At 33.4% G+C, this 21,389-nt stretch overlaps 1 protein-coding gene across 4 annotated transcripts in view; it reads right to left on the reverse strand.

Moving 5' to 3' along the window:
• LRRK1 (leucine rich repeat kinase 1) overlaps window positions 1-21,389 on the reverse strand; it is a 149,682-nt gene that overhangs the window by 124,966 nt on the left and 3,327 nt on the right. For all 4 annotated transcript variants that reach the window (XM_051980980.1, XM_051980982.1, XM_051980979.1 and 1 more), the window contains exon 2: window positions 15,922-16,127. In XM_051980980.1, the coding sequence (XP_051836940.1) occupies window positions 15,922-15,991 (70 nt within the window). In that variant the 5' untranslated portion in view covers window positions 15,992-16,127. The remainder of the gene's footprint in view (window positions 1-15,921; window positions 16,128-21,389) is intronic.

Below are 21,389 nucleotides of genomic sequence, written 5' to 3' on the forward strand. Positions count from 1 at the left end.
TGCTGAAAAATTATCCATGCATATATCTTGTAAATAAAAAGCTATAATAATAAAAAAAAATTGAGTTCCAAACTTTCCTTCTTCCTTCCTTTCCTAGCTAAGAAGAAAATATATAGGTTTTATATGTACATTCATGCACAATATATTTCCATATTAGTCATGCTGTGAAAGAAAACAGTGAACAAAAAGCCAAGAAAAAATAAATTTTTTAAATGGTTCAATCTGCATTCATTAGAATTTATTTTTCAAAGAATATCATACACATGCATTGTTTTTGTATTTAAATCTAAGGCAAGGCAGTTTAGTAACAAGTGTGATGTTGTACATACCAAATAGGCCATTTTAAATGGATTCAACAATTATATTTCATTATATGCATCAGCATTTTTAAAGACAGTTTTGTATTTATATTACAAATTTTGCAAATAGATTTCAAAATTTGTTTCTTTTTCCTTTCTAATAATTCCTTTTATAATGTAACAACCTTTGAGGTAGAAAAACTGTTTCTATATTCCAGAAGGAAGTTTCTTTACTGGGAAAAAAATGGCTTAAAATTATGAATTTTTAAAAAGATGACTGGTGTCTCCTTATCTGGTTTTTCTGCAGTCTAACAAAGTAAAAATAGTACTGAAATACAATCTAAAGTTGAAACTATTATATAGTTAGACTCTTGTAAGGATTAGAAAGTGACATTTGTGAACAAGGAAGATCAAAGGATGAATGAATGAAAGGTTGTGGTTTTGCTTTATCTATAAAAAATGCACTACTAAATTTATGAATTTAGAAGAAGAAATTTAGAAGAAAATATCCTGTTTAACCCAAAGGAACAAACATTGTCCTCTTAAACATAAATTCCTGAACTAGTTGAGAAATATTAAACAGAAAAGATTAAGAAAAGGAATCACACTACTGAAAATTACTGAATAAATAAAGAGTAAATTTCTCAATTACAGCCAGATTTCCTTTTGAGAAATGATATATAGGATCCATTTAATGGGTAAGGAATGACTGTGTTCCATACACCAAGTTTAAAAAGACAATAGGGTCTTCTCAGTAAGCTCCATGATCAAAGAAAAGATCAATGTAATAAGGCATTAAAGTGCTTGCTATCCATACTATGACATGTGGGATGCATACACATGTGTGTGTGTATATATATGTGTGTGTGTGTATGTGTGTGTATGTGTGTATAAGTATTTATGTCTATGTGTACATATGTACATATGTTAATATGCATGAATAGGTAGTGTACATATACATGTATATAGACACATGTATACATGTATTTTATGCATTTATATGGCTATATGTTTCTATCTATATCTATTATGCACTGCAGCGAGGAAATGTCCTAGGACCAGAAAAGAAAAAGAAAAGGTTAGCCTTGATTGTGTAAGGGATTCTTTTACCAATATTCTCTGAAATAGAAATTAATCTTAAATAATAGTTTTCTCCTCATAATGCACAGAATGACACAATCTTTATTAAAAATACAAAATGAAGATAATGCAAAGGGCAATAGAAAAACTGCATGATAGATAACAGGTTATAGTTTATAATGATTATGATGTGTGTGCCAAAATGGTTTGAAAGTTGTCATCCAGGAACTGTATGTTTATCAAAGGATCACAGATCAGTCATGTAGCAGGGCCTAGGGATGCCAATGTTTCAGTATGCCGTGTTGACATTAGTCTAATACTGAAAGATTTAGAAGAAGTCTTTCAATGAACCAGCTAGATTTTCAATAGAATATTCATTGGATCAGAATTACACAAGATAAAAAGATATAGATAGATGATGAGCTGAATATCTCTACTGATGAGATAATGGAAGCATCAAAGTGTTCAACTCAGCTACCTAAGACTTTAGGGGAAGATTGAAAAAACATTTTTCAAAAAAATATTGAGTAGAAGCTCAGCCCAGACATTTTCTCAAGAAATGAACAGAGTCCAGCTATAATATAAAGTTCAAAGTCAAGAAGAAGACTGAAAGAATGAGCAAACAAAAACAGCAAAAAAGAATTTTATCATTAAGAGCTATTTTTGTGACAGGGAAGTTCAAGACACAAACTCAGAAGAAGAAACTGATTCAAAAACAATTATGAGTAAAGCACCAAAGAAAAACAAATCCTGGACACGAATTTAACCAAAATTCTTGCAAGAGTTATAAAGCAAAAATTGTTTAAAGTTCTAAGAAATATTTTTTAAAAATGGTGGTAAAAATTTTAAGAGGTAGGAGGGGCATAAATGAAAACTATAGAAAAAAATGGAATAAGAGATATTAAACTTTACCTAAAATAATGAGTTGGCACTGGTTAAAAAAGAATAGATTTATCATCCCTTTCCTTCTAGGTCTTTAGATGAGATACATACATCTTAAAAGTGAGTCTAGTATTAGGAAAACAGAGAGACGTAGGAAAAAAAGAAAGAATTTAATTCAATTCAGTTCTATGCAAAGTATTTGCTAAAGGTTTATGGCCTAAAGAGATTAAAGAAAGAGGAAGAAGATCTATATTTACAAAAAATACTAATAGTAGCTTTTGTATAGCAGGAAAAAACCTGGATACTAAGAGGGTACCCATCAAATGCAAAATAGGTGAATAAGAAAATATTGAAATATTATTGTGCTGTAAATAATAATGAAGAGGATGAATAGGTTCACCTGGAAAGACAATTGCTGTGCTGAGTAAATTAAGAACCAGTGGTACAATGTATATAATAACTTTATATAACTTAGAAAGACTTAAGAATTCTGATCAATACAATGAATAAGTATAATTCCAAAAGACCCATGATGACTTGGTAAAAAAGTCAAAATACTTTAAATTGAGGATGGTTAGAAAATAAAAAAATAAATGGTTGTTAACTGAAAAATCAAATAAGAAGAAAAAGGCCCAAATATTTCCCCACAAAATCTGTAAGAAGGAAGACTGTTAAAAAAACAAAAGGTCAATTCTGCTGAGATCACTTGTAATCCTTATCCCACTTCTCAACTATAATCCAATACATTAAATACATGGAATTTGAAGTGACTAAATGACTATGTTGCTTCTGAAATACTAAAATGGACCCTATTCATAAGTGCAAGATGTGTTCTAACACAGAAGTGAAAGTTTACTCTAAAGCTCCCTTGACATTTCTCATCCTCTAGAAAAACTGGTTCTTTAAGTGATTATCAGCATTCCCAGTGACTTTTGCTTTTCAGAAGCAAAGTAGTATGTGCTTGAGAACAAGTTCCAAGCTGAACCAAACCCAGTTTTATTGTTTTTCAAATACATAGTCCTCATACCTACAGTTGAACTTCCCTCCTTAAGCAAAATAAGCTTCTTCAAAATTTTAATAAATAACTTGAGCTACTTAGCTGACTTTTTTTCCAAAAGAGTGCTATTCTGATGATTTCAACAGACACTATGAACATACCAAGAATACTTGGGCTAAATTTATCAGGATTTCCTTTGCTCTCCCAAACCTGAATCACTGCCGTCCTTCACTGTTTTTCCATGACTTGTCTAAAATAAATATGGAATTAAATTTTTAAAAAAGGATACCTCATGATTTTTCTGTGAGCACTCGCAACCAAATGATTATAAAAAGAAGAAAAAATGAGACTTTTGATCTCTTTTTTTTTCTCATAGAGCAAAAGAAGAAAATAATGAGGAATGGTTAATGGATAATTTCCAAGTGGAAGTTCAGAAAAATCATCGTTTGTCATTTGTTTTTTTTTTAAATGTGTATTTGCAACCCAATAGAAGATACTATTTATTTCAAATTCTGAACAAATATTGTTTCCCTTTATGTTCACTTATTCCCTTTAATTGTTTATTGTGTGATAAACTTAAAAGTGTCAGTACAATCAAAAGCTTCCTTTGAACCCACTTACATTTTTAAAAATTAATTTCAAACCATAAAAAAGCCATAACTTTCCAGTCAATTCTCCAAATATTCCTTTGGATTCTTTATCCATTCACTTTTCTTTTTTATGGTCATAATTAGCTTCTCACCTTTTTTTTTTTTTAACTTTTCATAGTATCTTTACAATTCTAGAACTTAATAAATGCTTATTAGGGCCCTGGTACGTGCTGCCACTAGGAATAAAAGACAAAAAGAAAAATACTTGGTCTCTAGATGTTTAAGTTCTTCATAGAAGGGGAAGGAAAAGGAAAAGGAAAAGATACATGATAATTTGAGGGAGGAGAAAACAGAAACTAAGAGGACCAGCAAAGGCTTTCTGGAAGAGAAGTTGTTTAAATTGAAACTTGGAAGAAGGAAGCTAAAGATTCTGAGGCAGAGATGAGGAAGAAGTGCAGACCAGGCAAGGAAGATAACTCATGACAAAAAATGCACTTGGTCAGTTTAGATGGAACACAGAGTATGTGAATGGGAGTCCACTGAATTAAGTTTGAAAAAATAGTTTCAAGTGAGATTCTGAAGCAATTTAAATGACAAGTTGAGAAATCTGTATTTTATCCTATGAGTAATAAAGAGCCACTAATGATTATGTAAGGCAATGCTATGGTCACACCAATACTTTAGAAAGATTATATAGGCAGCTAGATAGATGTGGTAAAGGCTTGAGTTGGCTCCTGAAGCAATTACAACAGCTATAACAACCCCTAAAACTAGGTATTTTACACACCTGATGGCTTTAACTCTAAAAGGTTTAGCCTTAAGGCAGAGAAAATAGGATGAAGTCACTTTCAGAACTTTAACAGCCAGCAAATCACTTCCCACATTTCCAGATTTGGTGACTCTAGGAAAGTTGTGGTTTATATTCTTTTTTTATTCCTAGTTCTCTGTTTTTAATGTTTCATTGTTAAACTAGTATTTAATTGGACTTATGATTCAAATTATGAATTTTAAAAAAAAGCTACAAGCTCATTGGACTAGGATAAATTTTGGTTTAGACATTCCTTTCAAATTTATTGGCAGAGATGTGTTTCTTTTTTGTTTGTTTTCATTTTATAATGAACTCATGGTTAAATTCTCTTTTTTAAAAGTGGGGGAAAGGTATTGTTAAAGAAAGATGACTGGAATGATGGACTGCTTAAAAAGAAAGTTTCCCCCCCCCCAAAGTGGCAAAAAACTCTTTTGCCAAATAAAGAGAATTTTTTTTTTCCTAAAAGAGATAGTTTCTATTGAACCTAATCTGAATAAACCCAAGTAGGATTATTAGAACATATTATTAGAGGAAGCAGAATGCTAGAAGCATAGTTAGGTTCTTACTTTCATTATTGGAAAACCTGTATTGCCCTAAACAAGGAGAAAGAACACACATTATCTTTAAGGATTTAAAAATTAAAAGGTAGAAACAAATTAGTTTTTAATTTCAAAAAGGTATTGAAGTTAGAAGACAGGCCAATGGATCTGTTGATTATCTGAGAGAAAAAGTCAATGTTAATGCAGGCAGGGACCAATAAACTACAGGAAGAAAGTATGCTTTCTAATCAATAGGCTTTTCCAGAGAATGCTCCTCAAATCCTATTGAACTGAGAGTTATAAAATATGAAAATAACAACAATATCACCATTGGGAATCAGAGCAAGTGATTAAAAAAAAAAAAAAGCCTCAAGCTTATCTTCTTATAACTCGACTCTCTCTCCCTTCCCCATCAATACTTCTAGGAAGTGTGGCTTTTGGTAAATGGTAGAATGAGTGACTTTTAAATTGAAAGTTCTTGGGCAGTTGCAACAAGATATTTAAACAAGAATTTTTTTTAAATTTTAATAAAGGTCTGTTCTAATGGAGAAGATTTAGATGATTTCTAAATTGCAAAATTTCATTTATTGAGGGAGTAAATGAGCAAAATTGCTTGTTTTTACAAAATTAGTAGAATCAGTTAGAGGGTCCTTTAGAGGAATTACCTTTATTCCTTTTCAGAGGTACAAAATGGAGAATTTTGCATATGTGGCCTCATAAATTGAAGGTGGTGTGTGTGTGTGTGTGTGTGTGTGTGTGTGTGTGTATGTGAGAGAGAGAGAGAGAGAGAGAGAGAGAGAGAGAGAGAGAGAGAGAGAGAGAGAGAGAGAGAGAGAGAGAGAAACTTTTAAGAGACATATTTGATGGGTTGGATTTATGAACTGCCTGCTTTAGAAGCAATTCAGGTCCATGCTATTTTGAGTGGCGACCCTTTGAATAGAATCAAGTCTTAGGTATTAATGTTCAATATCAGATTATAGGCCTACAAAGATAAATTTTGCTGATGTTCAGGGGTGTCTGAATCTTTGTGACCCTATGGATCACAGCATTCTAGACCCTTCTATCCTCTATTATCTCTTGAAGTCTGTTAAGTTCATGTTTGTTGTTTCTATGACTAACTATCCATCTCATTCTCTGCTGTCCTTTTTTTTTTTTTTTTTTTTTTTTTTTGCCTTAAATCCTTCCCAATATCAATGTCTTTTCCAATTAGTGGCAAAATTATGTGGCAAAAGTATTTAAGCTTCAGCTTCAGTATTTGACCTTCCAATGAATAGCCTGAATCAATTTCTTTAAGTATTGACTGGTTTTATCTCCTTGTTGTCCAAAGGATCTCATTCTTTCTCTGTGGTACTGAGATTGGATTCCACAGCACTCAGCTTTCCTTGTAGTCTAATTCTCCCAGCTACTGAAAAAATCATAGCTTTGACTAGACAGATCTTTGTTGACAAGATGATATTTCTGCTTTTTAGTATGTTGTCCAGATCTAGCAGATCTGAAGTTAAGCTTTGAGCCAGCTTTTATATTCTCCTTCACTCTCATCAAGAGGTTTCTTAATTTTCTTCTTCACTTCCTGCCATCAGAGTGGTATTGTCTATATATCTGAGATTGTTGCTATTTCTCCGGGCAACTTTAATTTAAGTTTATGATTCATTCTACTTGGTATTTCCATGATATACTCTAAATATAAATTAAATTAAAAGTCTTGTTGCCCTTTTCCAATCTTAAGCCATTTTTTCCATGTTCAATTTTAACTGTTACTACTTGACTCACAAAAAAGGACCCTCAGCATGATCTGGTACTCTCATTTCTTTGAGGACATGTCACATTTTGTTGTGATCCATAGAGTTCAAATGTTTTAGGGTAGTCAATGAAGCAGAAATAGATTTATTTATTTATTTATTTTTACTGGAACGCCTTTGTCTTCTCCATAATTTAGTGAATGTTGGCAATTTGGTTTCTAGTTCCTCTGACTCTTCAAAAACCAGTCTGATCTCTTCTAGTCATTGTTAGTTCACATATTGCTGAAGCAGAGTTTGCAAAAACTTAACTATACTATATAATGAACATTATTGTTTGATAATTTTAATATTCCTTGGCATTGTCCTTCTTTGGTAATGGGATATAAACTGATCTTTTCCAATTCATTGGCTGCTACTGAGTTTTTCAAATTTGCTGGCACTTTAACAGCATCATGTTTTAGGAATTTAAATACCTCTACTAGCATTCTATCACCTCCATAAGCCTTATTTCTAACAATGCTCCTTAAGATTCATTTGACTTTATTCTACAGAATATCTGGCTCTAGTTCAATAACCACATTATAGTGGTTATTGGTGATGTTAAGATCTTTCTTGTGTAATTCTTTTGTATATTTTTACTACCTCTTCTTAATCGCTTCTGCTTCTGTAAAGTCCCCACAATTTTCATCTTTCATCATACCCATTTTTGCATGAAATATTCTCTTGATATATCTAATTTTGTTCAAGAAATTTTATCTTTCCCATTTTATTATTTTCTTTTATTTCTTTGCATTGCTTAATTAAGAAAACCTTTTTAATATCTTTCTCTGTTATTTTCTGAAATTGTGTATTCTATATCTTTCTCTTTCTCCTTTCCTCCCTTTCTCAGCTACTTGAGAGCCCTTTTGCTTTCTTGTTCCTTTTTTTTTCTTTTAAAAAATACTTCCTTGTGGGTGAAAGGGCTTGCACAGGAAGATAGATTGATAAAGTTTAATTAAGAGATTGGAGCAGTTCACGGACAGAAAGGGAAAAGTCATGATGCCCACCTAGTTCATGTTAGGTAAATAAAGTGATGATACTCTCTTTAGAAAGACTATTAGATATAACTTTTAAAACAATAAGTGGATAAGATGACTGATCATCAATCTGGGTGAATGATAGTAAAAATGTATAGAAGTATGTAGGGCCAGTAAAGGTTCTTCCTGCTCCATCAAAATTTAGGGCATCTCTGAAAGTCTCACTACCACCCAAAGGTAAATGGCCACACAAGTCTGTGCCAAGGTTTGAAAAAAACTGCTTAAATGAGTTCTAAGGTGAGAACTGAGATTTACTCTGCAGCTCAGAGTAATTAAAAATTATTAGACCCTCTGAAGGTCAGATGCCTACGTCACTATGATTTAGAAAGGGAAGGGGGGGAGAAACAGCACTAAAACATATATAATGGCAGTGGGTTGTTGTTATTTCCAAGACTTCTTCTGTGGCTTTATGGGGTACCCTAGAATGGAATAAAATTCTATACAAAAACATTCTATAAACATTTTTTATTAGATTAAATTAAAACATTTTTTCCATAGGTTCAAAACTGGACAGAATTATCCTGTGCTTTTAAAAATCTCTCTAACATGAGCCATGTCAAAGTTATGATTCACAACATTCTCAAACAATAGATACAATTCCACTGAGTTAGAAAATAGTTATAGAGCTTAGGTAAAAGTTCAGATGTCAGGTATCTTCCAATCACTTTTGTGCCATATTTTGAATATGGAAATACTAATTTTTTTGTTTTTATTTTTTTGCCACACATAGTTATTAAGTTATTTTATTAAATATTTCCCAGGATGCTAAGATGTAGATATACATATAAAGACAAAGCATAGTCCCTCCTTAAGGTATTCACAATCTAAGAAGAGACAACATGGAAACGATTATGTGCAAACATCCAGGAAAAATTGGAAATAATCAACAGAGAGAAAGGTTTGAAATGAAGGGGCATCAGGAAAGATCTCTTGAGAAAGTTTCCAATCTGGAACTTGAAGGAAGCCAGGAGGCAGAAATGCGCAAAAATATTCCAGAAAAATTTGCTTCATACAATTGCACATGTATAACATGTCAAATTGCTTACCATCATCAGGAAGGGGAAAGGAGAAAAGTTGCAACTCAAAATTTTAAAAACATGATTGCTAAAATTTGTCTTTACATGTAGGAAAAAATAAGACACTATTTAAAAAAAGGAAGAAAGAAAAATATTCAGGGTGAGGGAGAGCAGACAGGGAAAATGTCCAGTGTCTGCAGATGAAATGTCTTATGTGAAGAGCAGCAAGGGGGCTAGATACTAATATCTACCAGTCTGTGGTAGAGATTAACAGGTAAAAAAGATGAGGAGCATAGAAGAGCACTATGTTGTTAAGGGCTCTGAATGACAAAGGATTTTATATTTCATCCTGGAGGAGACAGGGAGCCACTGGCATTAAGTGAACCATGGGAATGACTGGGTCAGATTTGGAATTCAGAAGGATTAATTTGACAGCTAAGTGGAGAATGAACTGCAGTGGGAAGAGACTTGAAGTAGAGAGACACCAACCCAGCAGCATCATAAAAAAAAAAAAATCATGCTTCAGAGGATGATGCTGAGTTCTCATACTCTGCTTTTCTGTGTGGTTGACATTTTATTTTGAAGTTGAGACACACTCAATGAGCGCAACATCAGCAAAAATATTAACAATAAGCATAAAAATTACTTTCAAACTGAAAAATGCCATTGATAAAGACTTAATTATTCTCACAATATAGTCAACCTGAGGAACAGGAGGATCATAAATTTACTACTGCAGAAGAAGTGAGAGAAAGTAGATCATTAAGCAGTACAGGGAGGATCTGAATCTGGACTGGCTGACTCTAAATTATATACAGAAAATGAATAAATTTTACTCCTACTATGTGTCAAACAGTAGGCACTGGGAATTCAAAGACAAAAATATGAGACCTTGCCTTCAAAAACTTACAATCTATCAAAAAAGATTGAAAGATAAGATCATTTTGAAAGGAAATATTGGCAGCTTAAGGTTTAGGAAAGGCTAGGTAGTACAATGGATAGAACAGGGCTTTGAGTTAGGAAAATTTATTTTCCTGAATTCAAATCTGGCCTCAGACACTTCCTACTTGTGCAACTTTGGGCAAGTCCCTTAACCCCATGTGCCTCAGTTTTCTCATTTATAAAATTAGAGAAGGAAATGGCAAAGCACTCCAGTATCTTAGTTAGTCAAGAGAACCTCAAAAGGGGTCAGGAAGAGCTGATTAATTACTGAACAACAACAACAAAATTATGTAGCTAGGGATTCTAAGAGACAGACATCATTATTTAGTAATATCACATTTATGTTGCATATAAAAGGTCAATAAAGGCTTCTTATAATAACTATGCTGAAATATAGGTAGTACAAATATTATAGTCTCCATTTTACAGATGAGAAAATTGAAGTTTAGAAGAAAAGAGATTTATCCAAAGTTGCACAATTGGTTAGTGGCAGAATCAGGACTTGGATTCCAATCTATTTTTAGACTTGTATCAAAATGTTTGTTTAATCTAATGCTTTTCTTTTAAAGATAAGGACATGGAGACTCAGCAATAATAATAAGAATAACTAGTATTTATGTGATGCTTTAATGTTGGCAGAGGAGGTTATCCCATTTTAGCTTCACTATGACCCTGGGAAGTAGGTGCTATTATTATCATCTTCATTTAACAGAGGAGTAAACTGAGGCACAGAGATTAAGTGATTTATTCAGGGTCATATCAGTTACTGAAGCCAGATTATAAATTCATGTCTTCTGCCTCTAGATCCAGCCTGGAGCCAATTCTGTCACTTGGTGTGCCTCAGGTCCCACAATCCGATAGTTACATGCACTCTGTTGGATTTTTTTGTTTTTTTCTAGTGGTGATCCATCAATATTTAGACTTGTGTCCTCTCCAGTTGTATTAATCTTCCAGTCTCTCATTTAAAAAAAAATCAATAGAATAAATATTTTAAAACATCTACTATGAAGTACACTAAAAAACAAAACAAAACAAAACAAAACAAAACAAAACAAAACAAAAAAAAAAAAAAAAAAAAAAGGCAAACTCTGGAATCAGACCAGACTTCAAATCCCACTTTTGATGATTATGTGCAATGGGACCTTGGACAATGCAATACCCTCTTTTGAGATCATTTACAGCTCTAGATTTCTGAAGTCTCTGTGATCAGCACTGTACTAGGTACCCAATGACCTATAAATGCAATGGATATACCAGAGGCTAGAAAGGAACACACCCTTAAGAAAGGGCACTTTTAGAGATGTGGCCCCTGGACAGGAAGTGAATTATTCATTACTCCTTCCTCCTGTTTTGTTGATAATTTTCAACCTGATTGTTTTCATATTTTAAAGACCACTATCATATAAAACACAAGGTAAAGATAAGAGCTGAGGTTTATGGTCAAGGTTATGTTCTATAACTAAAAACAAAGATCAATAACAACAACCAAAAAAAAAAAACCAAACTACCCAACCACCCCACATCACTAACTAATAGCAGGATTAGGTACACTTCCTATTTTAGTCTGTTATTTCCTACTTCTATTTCAGGAAGGCAGAAGCTCATAACTGCTCAAGAAACTCAAGCTACCTTAGTTTGTAAGAAATAAATCTTGGGCACTTGCATTTTAAAAAGCAAAAATGGGCATTAAAAAAATAAATACTCAGGAATTTGGGGTTCTCTGGATGGGAAGTTTCTTTTCCATTTTTATTTCTTCTTTTGAAGTTATACTCTATATGATATTTACATTTTGGTAGCATATGAATGTCACGGTCTTTTTTTTTTTTTTTGGGCCATTGGTATAAATTTTAGCAACAATCAATATAATGCAGAGTCTTAACCTTTTCTGTTATGTATCCTTTGGATAATCTGATAAAACTTATGGACCTCTTCTAGGAGAAATGTTTTTAAATATATAAAGCAAAATACATAGGATTACAATAAGAAGCCAATAGAGTTATCAAAATAATTTATTTAAATTCTTAGAAATGAAGTTGTCCTGATTTAAGAATACACACAAGTCATATCAACACAAAGAAATGAGAAAGGAGGAGAACTCAATAATTATCTAGAGTATACAGAGTTGAAGAATTCCAGAACTCAAAGGCAACTCATATATTATCCAATCTAATCCCTTATTTCACAGATAAGGAAAATAAGGGCTGAAAGTCTATGGGATTTGCCCAAAATCACAAGTCTAGTTGATGGTAGGGCTGGGTCTATAACTTGCATCTTATGGTTACCTGTGTTCTGCTCTTTCCTCCTCAACATAACATAAAACATGTAACCTATCTGCCTTAATCTCTGATGGATCAGGCTGGATGTTTCTCTAGTTTGAGTCACTTGGATAATTGTCCCAATTCTTTACTTGACTTTGTATGTGTAATCATAACCAGAGAGACAGGTTTTTCTCAAGTTGACTGGTGTTTCACTACATTAAGAAGGCTCAGTTCTCCTAATAATATGTTTGTTGAAGGAGATTTCTTAGTCCCATTATCAACATTTCATTTACCCTAATTTCACATTTATAATAATATGTTTCATCCAACACACACCCTAGTTTCAAAGGGTTCTCATTTTCAAATATACTTCACAAAAGCCCAAGAAATGTTTTTCTTTTCTATGGCATGTATACATATTAGCTGACTTGTCTAATAGATGATGCTAATAAGGGTGAGGGCGTGGGTTTGGTCTTAAGATGGATTTAGTTTTTAATTAAATTTAGGAAAAAAAAGAATTATGCACAAACCACAGAGGTAAGTCCTAGTACCCTTAAAGTAACTTAAAATCTGGTGGGGGTGTTGAATTCTTATGTTATTGCAGTGGAGCCAGAACTCCCTCCATCTAGTACAAATTACAATTTTCTCAGAGTCAGGATGTCTAGTATATTAAATAGAACCTGCTACACTCATATCTTTGCAGAAATCCTCATAGGTTCCATCAAATGAACTAGAGATTCTGATTATTTGACTGGCTCATCTCCTTTTCCAGGAAGATTTATGGAAATCGAAGAGTTAGCAAATTATGGGAATAATACCAGTGTTGAAGAAATGGGCTTTCAATTATTTTCTCCTATTAATTCTGGATTCAGTTCATTCATGTGGGCAATATGCATTTTTAAAACATATTTTGTTTTCCCAGGTTGGATGGTTAAATCAATACTCTTGAATTTCCAAGAATTTCACTAAGATTTACATATAGTGTTCTGGGCCTCAGAATTCTGTGGAGAATGATTGAAAGAGTGGAAGCATTACTATTACAATAGGCCATGTGGACAGTAATGAAGGCTGTGGTTGGATAAGGATGAGACATTTAGAGGAGCAGAATTAAAGGAGCTCCTTTCCAATAGTTTCCATTTCCTTAGTGAAATATGGTTCATGAGCTTTAAGTATAGCTATGGGAAAATGGAAGAGTATGCTTAGGGACTGAAGAGAGAGGAAAATTTTTAGAGTTTTCCTTAGGAAATGTGATTTATTGTTGCCCAGTTTCAGTTGTGTCTAGGAAAAGTGATAAGGAGTCAGTAAAAGTATATTAGATGGACTACTGAGCTCGAGTAATCTGGGAAATGTCACTGTGTCATATATTTATGGTGATGAAAACCAGATCAATTTTTTTTATTTTCTCCAAAATTGCTTAGCTTTGTTCTAGTGCTTTTAACACACCTCTATTGGAATTCTTTGAAAAAAGTTGAAAATGCCATACAAAGATTAAGTCATTTATGCACAATCACAGGTTAATATGTGAAGAGACAAATGACAAAAGAAAATAAGCAGTATAATTTCAAAATTACTTAATGCTAAAATGTTTTAATTAAAGCTTTAAAAAAAAACTACTTATCCTGTAATTTATTGATTCTAATGCATGCTACTTTTTATTAATTTTTTAAAAATGGATCAGATTCTCCTAATACATATAAAGATTCTTCTCAGGATTATAATTTAGGCACAGTTTATATTCCTGAGTGTGAACATTAACGGTCATTAGAGTAAGGAAGGGTGAAAAAGTACACCACTGAGTTCAAAGAATTAGAATGTACGTGGCTTAGTCCATACAAATTTAGCACCTTATTTGGATGAATCTTTGTGACTGATTTTCTATTTATATGTTAGCACAGGGTTCTGTATAAAGTAAGCTCATAATGAATTCTTCATCCATCCAGTTCCTCTACACATTATTATCCTGTGCAACTTTTGATTACATCTTCCCAAAAATCCTTCATAGAAGATTCATCCAACAAAATGGAAGTTTTCTATTCATTTTTTTGCTTTCTCTGACATAGTAATGTAGCATTAACCAGCAATTATCTTTTATTCTCAACACATGATTGGCTCACTTTTTCTAATCTTATTTTTGAGGGAAGAAAGCCAGCAAGTCTGGACCTATGATTATATCCATAAAGAGAATGCCATGGTAAGGAAGTTCCTTCTTCAAAATGCAGATCAGCAACTGTTCTGCAATTGTCTTAGTCATTTGAATCACTGAAATGATAAGTGACCTACCCAAGGGTCACATAGTTAATATATGTCAGAGAACACACTTGAACTCAGATTTTCCTACTCTGAGGCCAGATTTCAATTCATTATCTTGTGCTACCTTTCCAGGGACACATTTCTTCAATAATGTTCTCAAGCAAAACTTAATATTTCACAGTCTATTTAAATCATCTTTCCATTCTATAATATAATATATAATATCATTAGTAATTATCAGTATGTTATAAAATATAATATATAATTATAGTTTAAATAATTTTTCTATTGCTCTTTGAGTTTTTGGTCATTTTCATTCTTTCACCTCTTTTGGAAAGCCTCAGAACTATGAATAATAGGTCATTAGCAACACCCAACTATAACTACATCACAGACACAACAAAACATTTTAGTACTAAACAGAAATGAGACAGTTTTCAATAACGTCAATCCCTGACATTAACTTCCTTCGTGGTAGGAGTGGGAGCGTTGATGGAGGAGGTGAGATGGAGTTAATGGTGATAAAGATTGTTTATTCCTCTACAGCCCCATTTATGTGCAATTCTTTAAGTAAGAGAAAGTGCGTATGTATGTATATGTGTGTGTGTGGGGAGGCAGGGTTGTGTGGTTGGGTCTTTTCCAGCATGTGGTTCCTTAGTGGAAGAGCAACTTAAGTGTTGAAACCTTTTCTTCCTTCTGGACCAACAGGACTGACCAATTAATTAACTGCTTGAGAAGGGAGTTAAGTGTCAAAGGATAATAATCCTTTTTCCTCTCTATATCAAAGGGTCATTATATGGGAAAGAAAAATGAGATCTGTGAAAACTTACTTTAAAAGTGTTAAAAGCATTAAACATAAAATTTTGTATTTCAGTTTCATTCTGTTCCAATACCACATCATTGACTTTCACTAATGAAGAAAGATTTACAATAAGCAAACTTTTAAAAATATGAATGTTTAAAACTTTGGGACAATTCACTATGGGACAGATTTTCCACTTTTTATAATTAGGTTTATAGAGGAGCTGACATTTGAATATTAGGTCATATATTCCTATGTCGTTAGTAGGAATTTTACCAAAGCATACTTTTATGATGAAAAATAATTTTTGATCTTACTTTCATTAATTTTAAAAGAAAAAAAAGTCAAATCAAACCATGATATAATATAAAATAGTAGTTTTGTAATGAGAATCCTGGCTCCTATACTTAATAGATACAGGTCTTTGAACAAATGACAATCCATTGAACGTGGATCTCAATTTTTTCATTTGCAAAATAGTGACGTAATAGTATTTAATCTCTGTTTCACAAGATAGTTGGAAATAAACCCACTTTAAAAACACTAAAGAAATTACATAAATGAGTCATTATTTTATGTTGCTCAGATTGCTGACTTTATAGGTAAGCCTGTTTTTAAACTGTACTAAATCAAAAAGACTTACCCTGCTGGCCTTGGTCCATGATGTGCTCGTGGCCTGCAGCAGATGCCTCAGTACCCACACACCAGTACATTCTGGGTTGCAGTTGTGAAACTCTGGTAATCCAGCTTCTGAAGCAGCCCAGTCAATGATCACCATCTGCACAATTTGGAGGACAGGATTCAGTATGGAAGCAAGACGTCATTGTAGTTGAGAAGAAATCTTGTTTGCTTTATTGGATGGGGAGAAAAAGAAGTTTTAAAATGATTGTATCTTTCTCAATTCTTATAATTCTTTAAAATATTTATTTCTTTACATGGCCCCCTTCTTTCCTCCGATGACCTTCATTTCTACCTACTCCATCTAAGCCCCCATGAATTGGTTGAAAACAAGCAGTTTCCCTCAAACATCTCAATCAACAAAGTTATCATCCAGTATGTATATAATGTGCATACAAAGAAAGTATGTAAATTTTGATCAACACCATGACCTACCACAAATCCAGAGGATTCTTGGTAAAATATACCACCCATTTATTTATACCTTCTGCATCCAATTCTCCCTATGCAACAAGAGAACTGTTCGGTTCTGCACCCATACATTGTATCTAGGACATACTGTAACCTATTTAACATGCATAGGACTGCTTGCCATCTGGGGGAGGGGGTGAAGGGAGGGAGGAGAAAAATCAGAACAGAAGTGAGTGCAAGGGATAATGTTGTAAAAAAATTACCCTAGCATGTGTTCTGTCAATAAAAAGTTATTAAAAAAAAAGTAAAATATACCACCCATTTCCTGATAAAGGTGATAAACACAGTGTATACTGTTTTTTGGGTTTTTTTTGGTCATGGTCAATGTAGGGATTTTTTTGACTTTTAACAGAGCTTTTCTTACTTTTTTAATACATTAAATGAGACAATATTTGTAAATCATTTAAGCACAGTGACTGGCAAAGAGTAGGATTTTAAGTAAATACTTGTTCCCTTCCTCCTCCACTTCATTTAATAAGGATGGAGGAGGTATGAAAAAAAAATTATTTGAAAATAAAATAGGGTTAGTTAGATGGTGCAGTGGATAGAGTACTGGTCCTGAAGTCAGGAGGACCTGAGTCCAAATCTGGCTTCAAACACTTAACACTTCCTATCAGTGAGACCCTAGACAAGTCAGTTAACCCCAATGGCCTCAGCAAAAAATAAAAATAATTTAATTAAAGAAATAAATTTTATAATTTAAGAAATTATAAAGATATACTACTACTAATATGTGTTATTTATATATTATTTATACACCATGTTTATATATAAATATTTATATTATGTGATTATAATATAAAAATAATAAAGATAATAAAAATATAAAATAAGAAAATAAATTTATAAGCACAGGGTTTAGAGGTTTCTTTTTCTTTTCTTTTCGTTTTTTTGCTAAGGCAATTTGAGTTAAGGAACTTGCCCAGGGTCACACAATTATGACGTGTTAAGTGTCTGAGACCACATTTGAACTCAGACCCTCCTGATTTCAGAGCTAGTGCTCTATGCACTTCGCCTATCTAGCTGCCCCTTCTGACCTTTTCTAATTAACAGGTTGCCTTAAAATTTAAACTCTTAAAAATGGGAATTATATTTATTTACAACATATGCCAATAAAGAATAAAAAGTTGTACCTGGAACCAGGAAAATCAGGGTTCAAATAACTCTGGGGAGAATGGAGGCAAATTATTTAACTTTTCAGTGCTCCTGAAAACTCACCAAAATTTACAAAGGAGCTAGTATTGGTGAGTAGAGTTCCCTATAATTAATGAAAGTATAGTCCCAGAACTCTATACCTATTTATCTCTAGTGAAGAGATGGTTTCCCTTGCCAAAGATAACCTTTCTTGATCCCATGCCATCACATCTACTTCAGCACTATCTTCTTTTCTAACTTTCAGTCTTTTCCAATGTACCAGTCCTTTCCCTGCACCTACAAAGAGGCACTAAAGTCTGTGGCTCTTCAAGATCTCTTCCTTTTTCACTCACCAAGTAAATTATAAACTCCTTGAGAGCAAGGACTTTTGTCTCTTTTTTATCTTCAGCATATTCAGTGCCTAGGACATAATAATACTTAATAAATATTTATTGCTTGATTGATTTATAACCTTCCCAGATTTGGCTTCTGAACTTATCTTTCTCCAACATTATTAATGATCTTTTAACTGTTAAACTGATGGTCTTTTTTCAATATATATCCTTCCTGATTCTTCTAAATCACTTGCCATGATTGATTATCTTCTCATCTGGAATATTCCCTTTTTTATGAGTTTTCCTTGTACTATTTTTTCTTAGTACTTCACCTACTTGTCTAATTATTTTTGAACTTCTTAACTGACTTAATGTTATTTCATGATTCTTAATTATGGCTGTATCTCTGAGTCATGGGTGCTTTTCTTTCCTCTCTCTTTATACACTCTCACTTGTATTTATTTTATATGAATACCTATTGCTTTCTACCAATGAATTATATGGTTTTGCTTTAAAAAAATTGTTTTTCTTTCATATCACAGATTTTAATAAAGGCTTAATAATCAACTGATACTAATTCTGCATTATACCTAGTATACTGTGTCTTTAACAATTATTAAATACACAGCTATGAAAGTTTGTCCAACAGACTTCATGACAGTACTTATAAGCACTGAAAATTAAATAACCATAAGCACTCAGCTCATATTATGAATATGATCTTGCACTGCATTCCTTAAACCCCTTAAAGAATACAATGTGTTGTTTGGAAGGGCACAATCTGAACAAAATTTATAGATATGGTAAGTATGATTTGGCAGTATTTTTTAAAATTTTTAATAGCCTATACATGAGCAATTATGTAAAACATTTCCTTATTAATCACTGATCACAAGAAGAATTGAATAAAAAAAATGAAAGTGAAAAATAGCATCCTTCAGTTTGTATTCAACCAATATCAATTCTTTCTCTAGCAGAAGATAGGTTTCATCATTAGTCCTTTGGGATTGTTTTGGATTATTATATTACTGAGAAAAGCTAAGTTATTCACAGTTCTTCACCAAAATATATATGTTACTCTGTACAATGTTCTCCTGGTTTTGTTCACTTCATTATTTATCAGTTCATGTCTTTCCAGGTTCTTTTGAAATCATGCTGCTTATTTGGAACTATACTCAAGAAGTTATCAAACTGTGCATACCCTTTGATCCAGCAATGTTTCTCCTGGGCTTATACCCCAAAGAGATACTAAAGAAGGGAAAGGGACCTGTATGTGCCAAAATGTTTGTGGCAGCCCTGTTTGTAGTGGCTAGAAGCTGGAAAATGAATGGATGCCCATCAATTGGAGAATGGCTGAGTAATTATGGTGTATGAATGTTATGGAATATTATTGTTCTGTAAGAAATGACCAGCAGGATGATTTCAGAGAGGCCTGGAAAGGAACTGATGCTGAGTGAAATGAGCAGGACCAGGAGATCACCATATACTTCAACAACAATACTATATGATGATCAATTCAGATGGACGTGGCCCTCTTCAACAATGAGATGAATCAAACCAGTTTCAACTGACTTGTAATGAACAGAAGCAGCTACACCCAAAGAAAGAACTCTGGGAAATGAGTGTGGACCACAATATAGCATTTGAACTTTCTGTTGTTGTAGTGTTCCTGTTTGGTTTTCTGGAGGTCTTGGGAGCAGCTTTCATTTCAGTTGAGTAATCACCACAAGAAGAGCCAGGTGTTAAAATCCAAATCCTTTATTATCTCCTTCACAATCTTGTTTCCTTGCCTGGGGCCCAGGCCAGCTTTTTAGAGAGCTTTTGAGATAGGCCTTGGTCTCAGTGTGGGAAGTGCAGGAGGCCAGTCACCAAGGTGCTGTGAGCTGAAGTGAATGAATCTGGCTCTGAGTCCGAGGCTGAGTTTGTCCCAGCTTCTACGCTCTACACTGAGTATAAACCAGTCATTATATCACTAGGAAACCATTATTTGTTGTAAGATTAAATCAATCATACTGAACTTGGAGAACTATTAAGCACCATGCTAACTAGATAACCATTGTCTCATCAATTCCACTTAGCACCCTGGAAGAATCCTTGTGTCAGCGTTCTGGCCCATAACATGTTGTTGTTTGCTTGCAGTTTTGTTTTTCTGCCCACGTTATTTTTACCTTCTTTCTACATCTGATTTTTCTTGTGCAACAAGATAACTATATAAATATGTATACATATATTGTATTTAATACATACTTTCACATGTTTAACATGTGTGGGACAGCCTGCCATCTAGGGGAGGAGGTGGAAGGAAGGAAGGGAAAAGTTAGAACAGAAGTTTTGCAAGGATCAATGTTGAAAATGCCTATGTTTTGTCAATAAAAAGCTATAATAAAAATAAAAAATAAAAAGAAATCATATTGCTTATCACTTCTTATAACACAATATTTCATTATAACCATATACTACAGTTTGTTTAACCAACTGATGAGTATCCCTTTGATTTCCAATTCTTAGCTGCCACAAAAGAGCTGCTATAAATATTTTTATATTTCCCCCCTTTTTAATATATCTTTAGGATATAGAATTAGCAATGGTGTTAGGGGATTAAAGAGAATCACAGTTTTATAGCCCTTTGGCCAAAATTCCAAACTGCTTTCCAGAATAATTGCATCCACTCACAACTCCACCAACAATGTATTAGTGTCCCATTTTTCTCTCCTCCCTCTAACATCCAGTATTTTCCTTTTGTGTGTGTGTGTATGTGTCACATTAATCACTCTGCCGTATAAGGTAGTATTTCATAGATGTTTTTATTTACATATCTCTGATCAATAATGATTTAGAGCATTCCCTCCCCCCCTCCCCCCCCACGCCCTCCCCCAGCCCATGACTAGTCAAGGATTTTGGCAGTATTTCAGAATGAAGAGGCAATATATAAATATGCAACAGAGATGTTAGCTATCTAACATGCTGGAGCTTAAGGGGTATGTGTGTGTGTGTGTGTGTGTGTGTGTGTGTGTGTGTGTGTGTGTGTTTGTGTGTGTGTGTGTGTGTGTGTGTGTGAGTTTATGGAGGGGAGCAATTGCAGTAGGGTGGAAAGAGGTGGGGAGAGGTTGTAGGTCCTGCAAAGATTTAACCAAGAGGTATTAACTCTACAAAAACAAATCTTAAAAAAAAAAATCTCATGGGAGTTGGGTTTGGGGGAGAGATGTAAATGGGACTAAAACTATTATAAATAACAGCCTTCAGCCTGAAGAGACTTACATGAGCTGATGCTAAGTGAAATGAGCAGAACTAGGAGATCATTGTACACACAACAACAAGCAACAACAAGCTTATATGATAATCAATTCTGATGGATGTGGCTCTTTTCAACAATGAGATGATTCAGGTCAGTTCCAATGGTCTTGTGATGAAGAGACATCTGCACCCAGAGAGAAGACTGTGGGAACTGAGGGTGGATCACAACATAGCATTTGCACTCTTTTTTGTTATTATT

Source organism: Antechinus flavipes, chromosome 2 (genome assembly GCF_016432865.1).
Source record: "Antechinus flavipes isolate AdamAnt ecotype Samford, QLD, Australia chromosome 2, AdamAnt_v2, whole genome shotgun sequence".
Classification (NCBI taxonomy): Eukaryota; Metazoa; Chordata; class Mammalia; order Dasyuromorphia; family Dasyuridae; genus Antechinus; species Antechinus flavipes.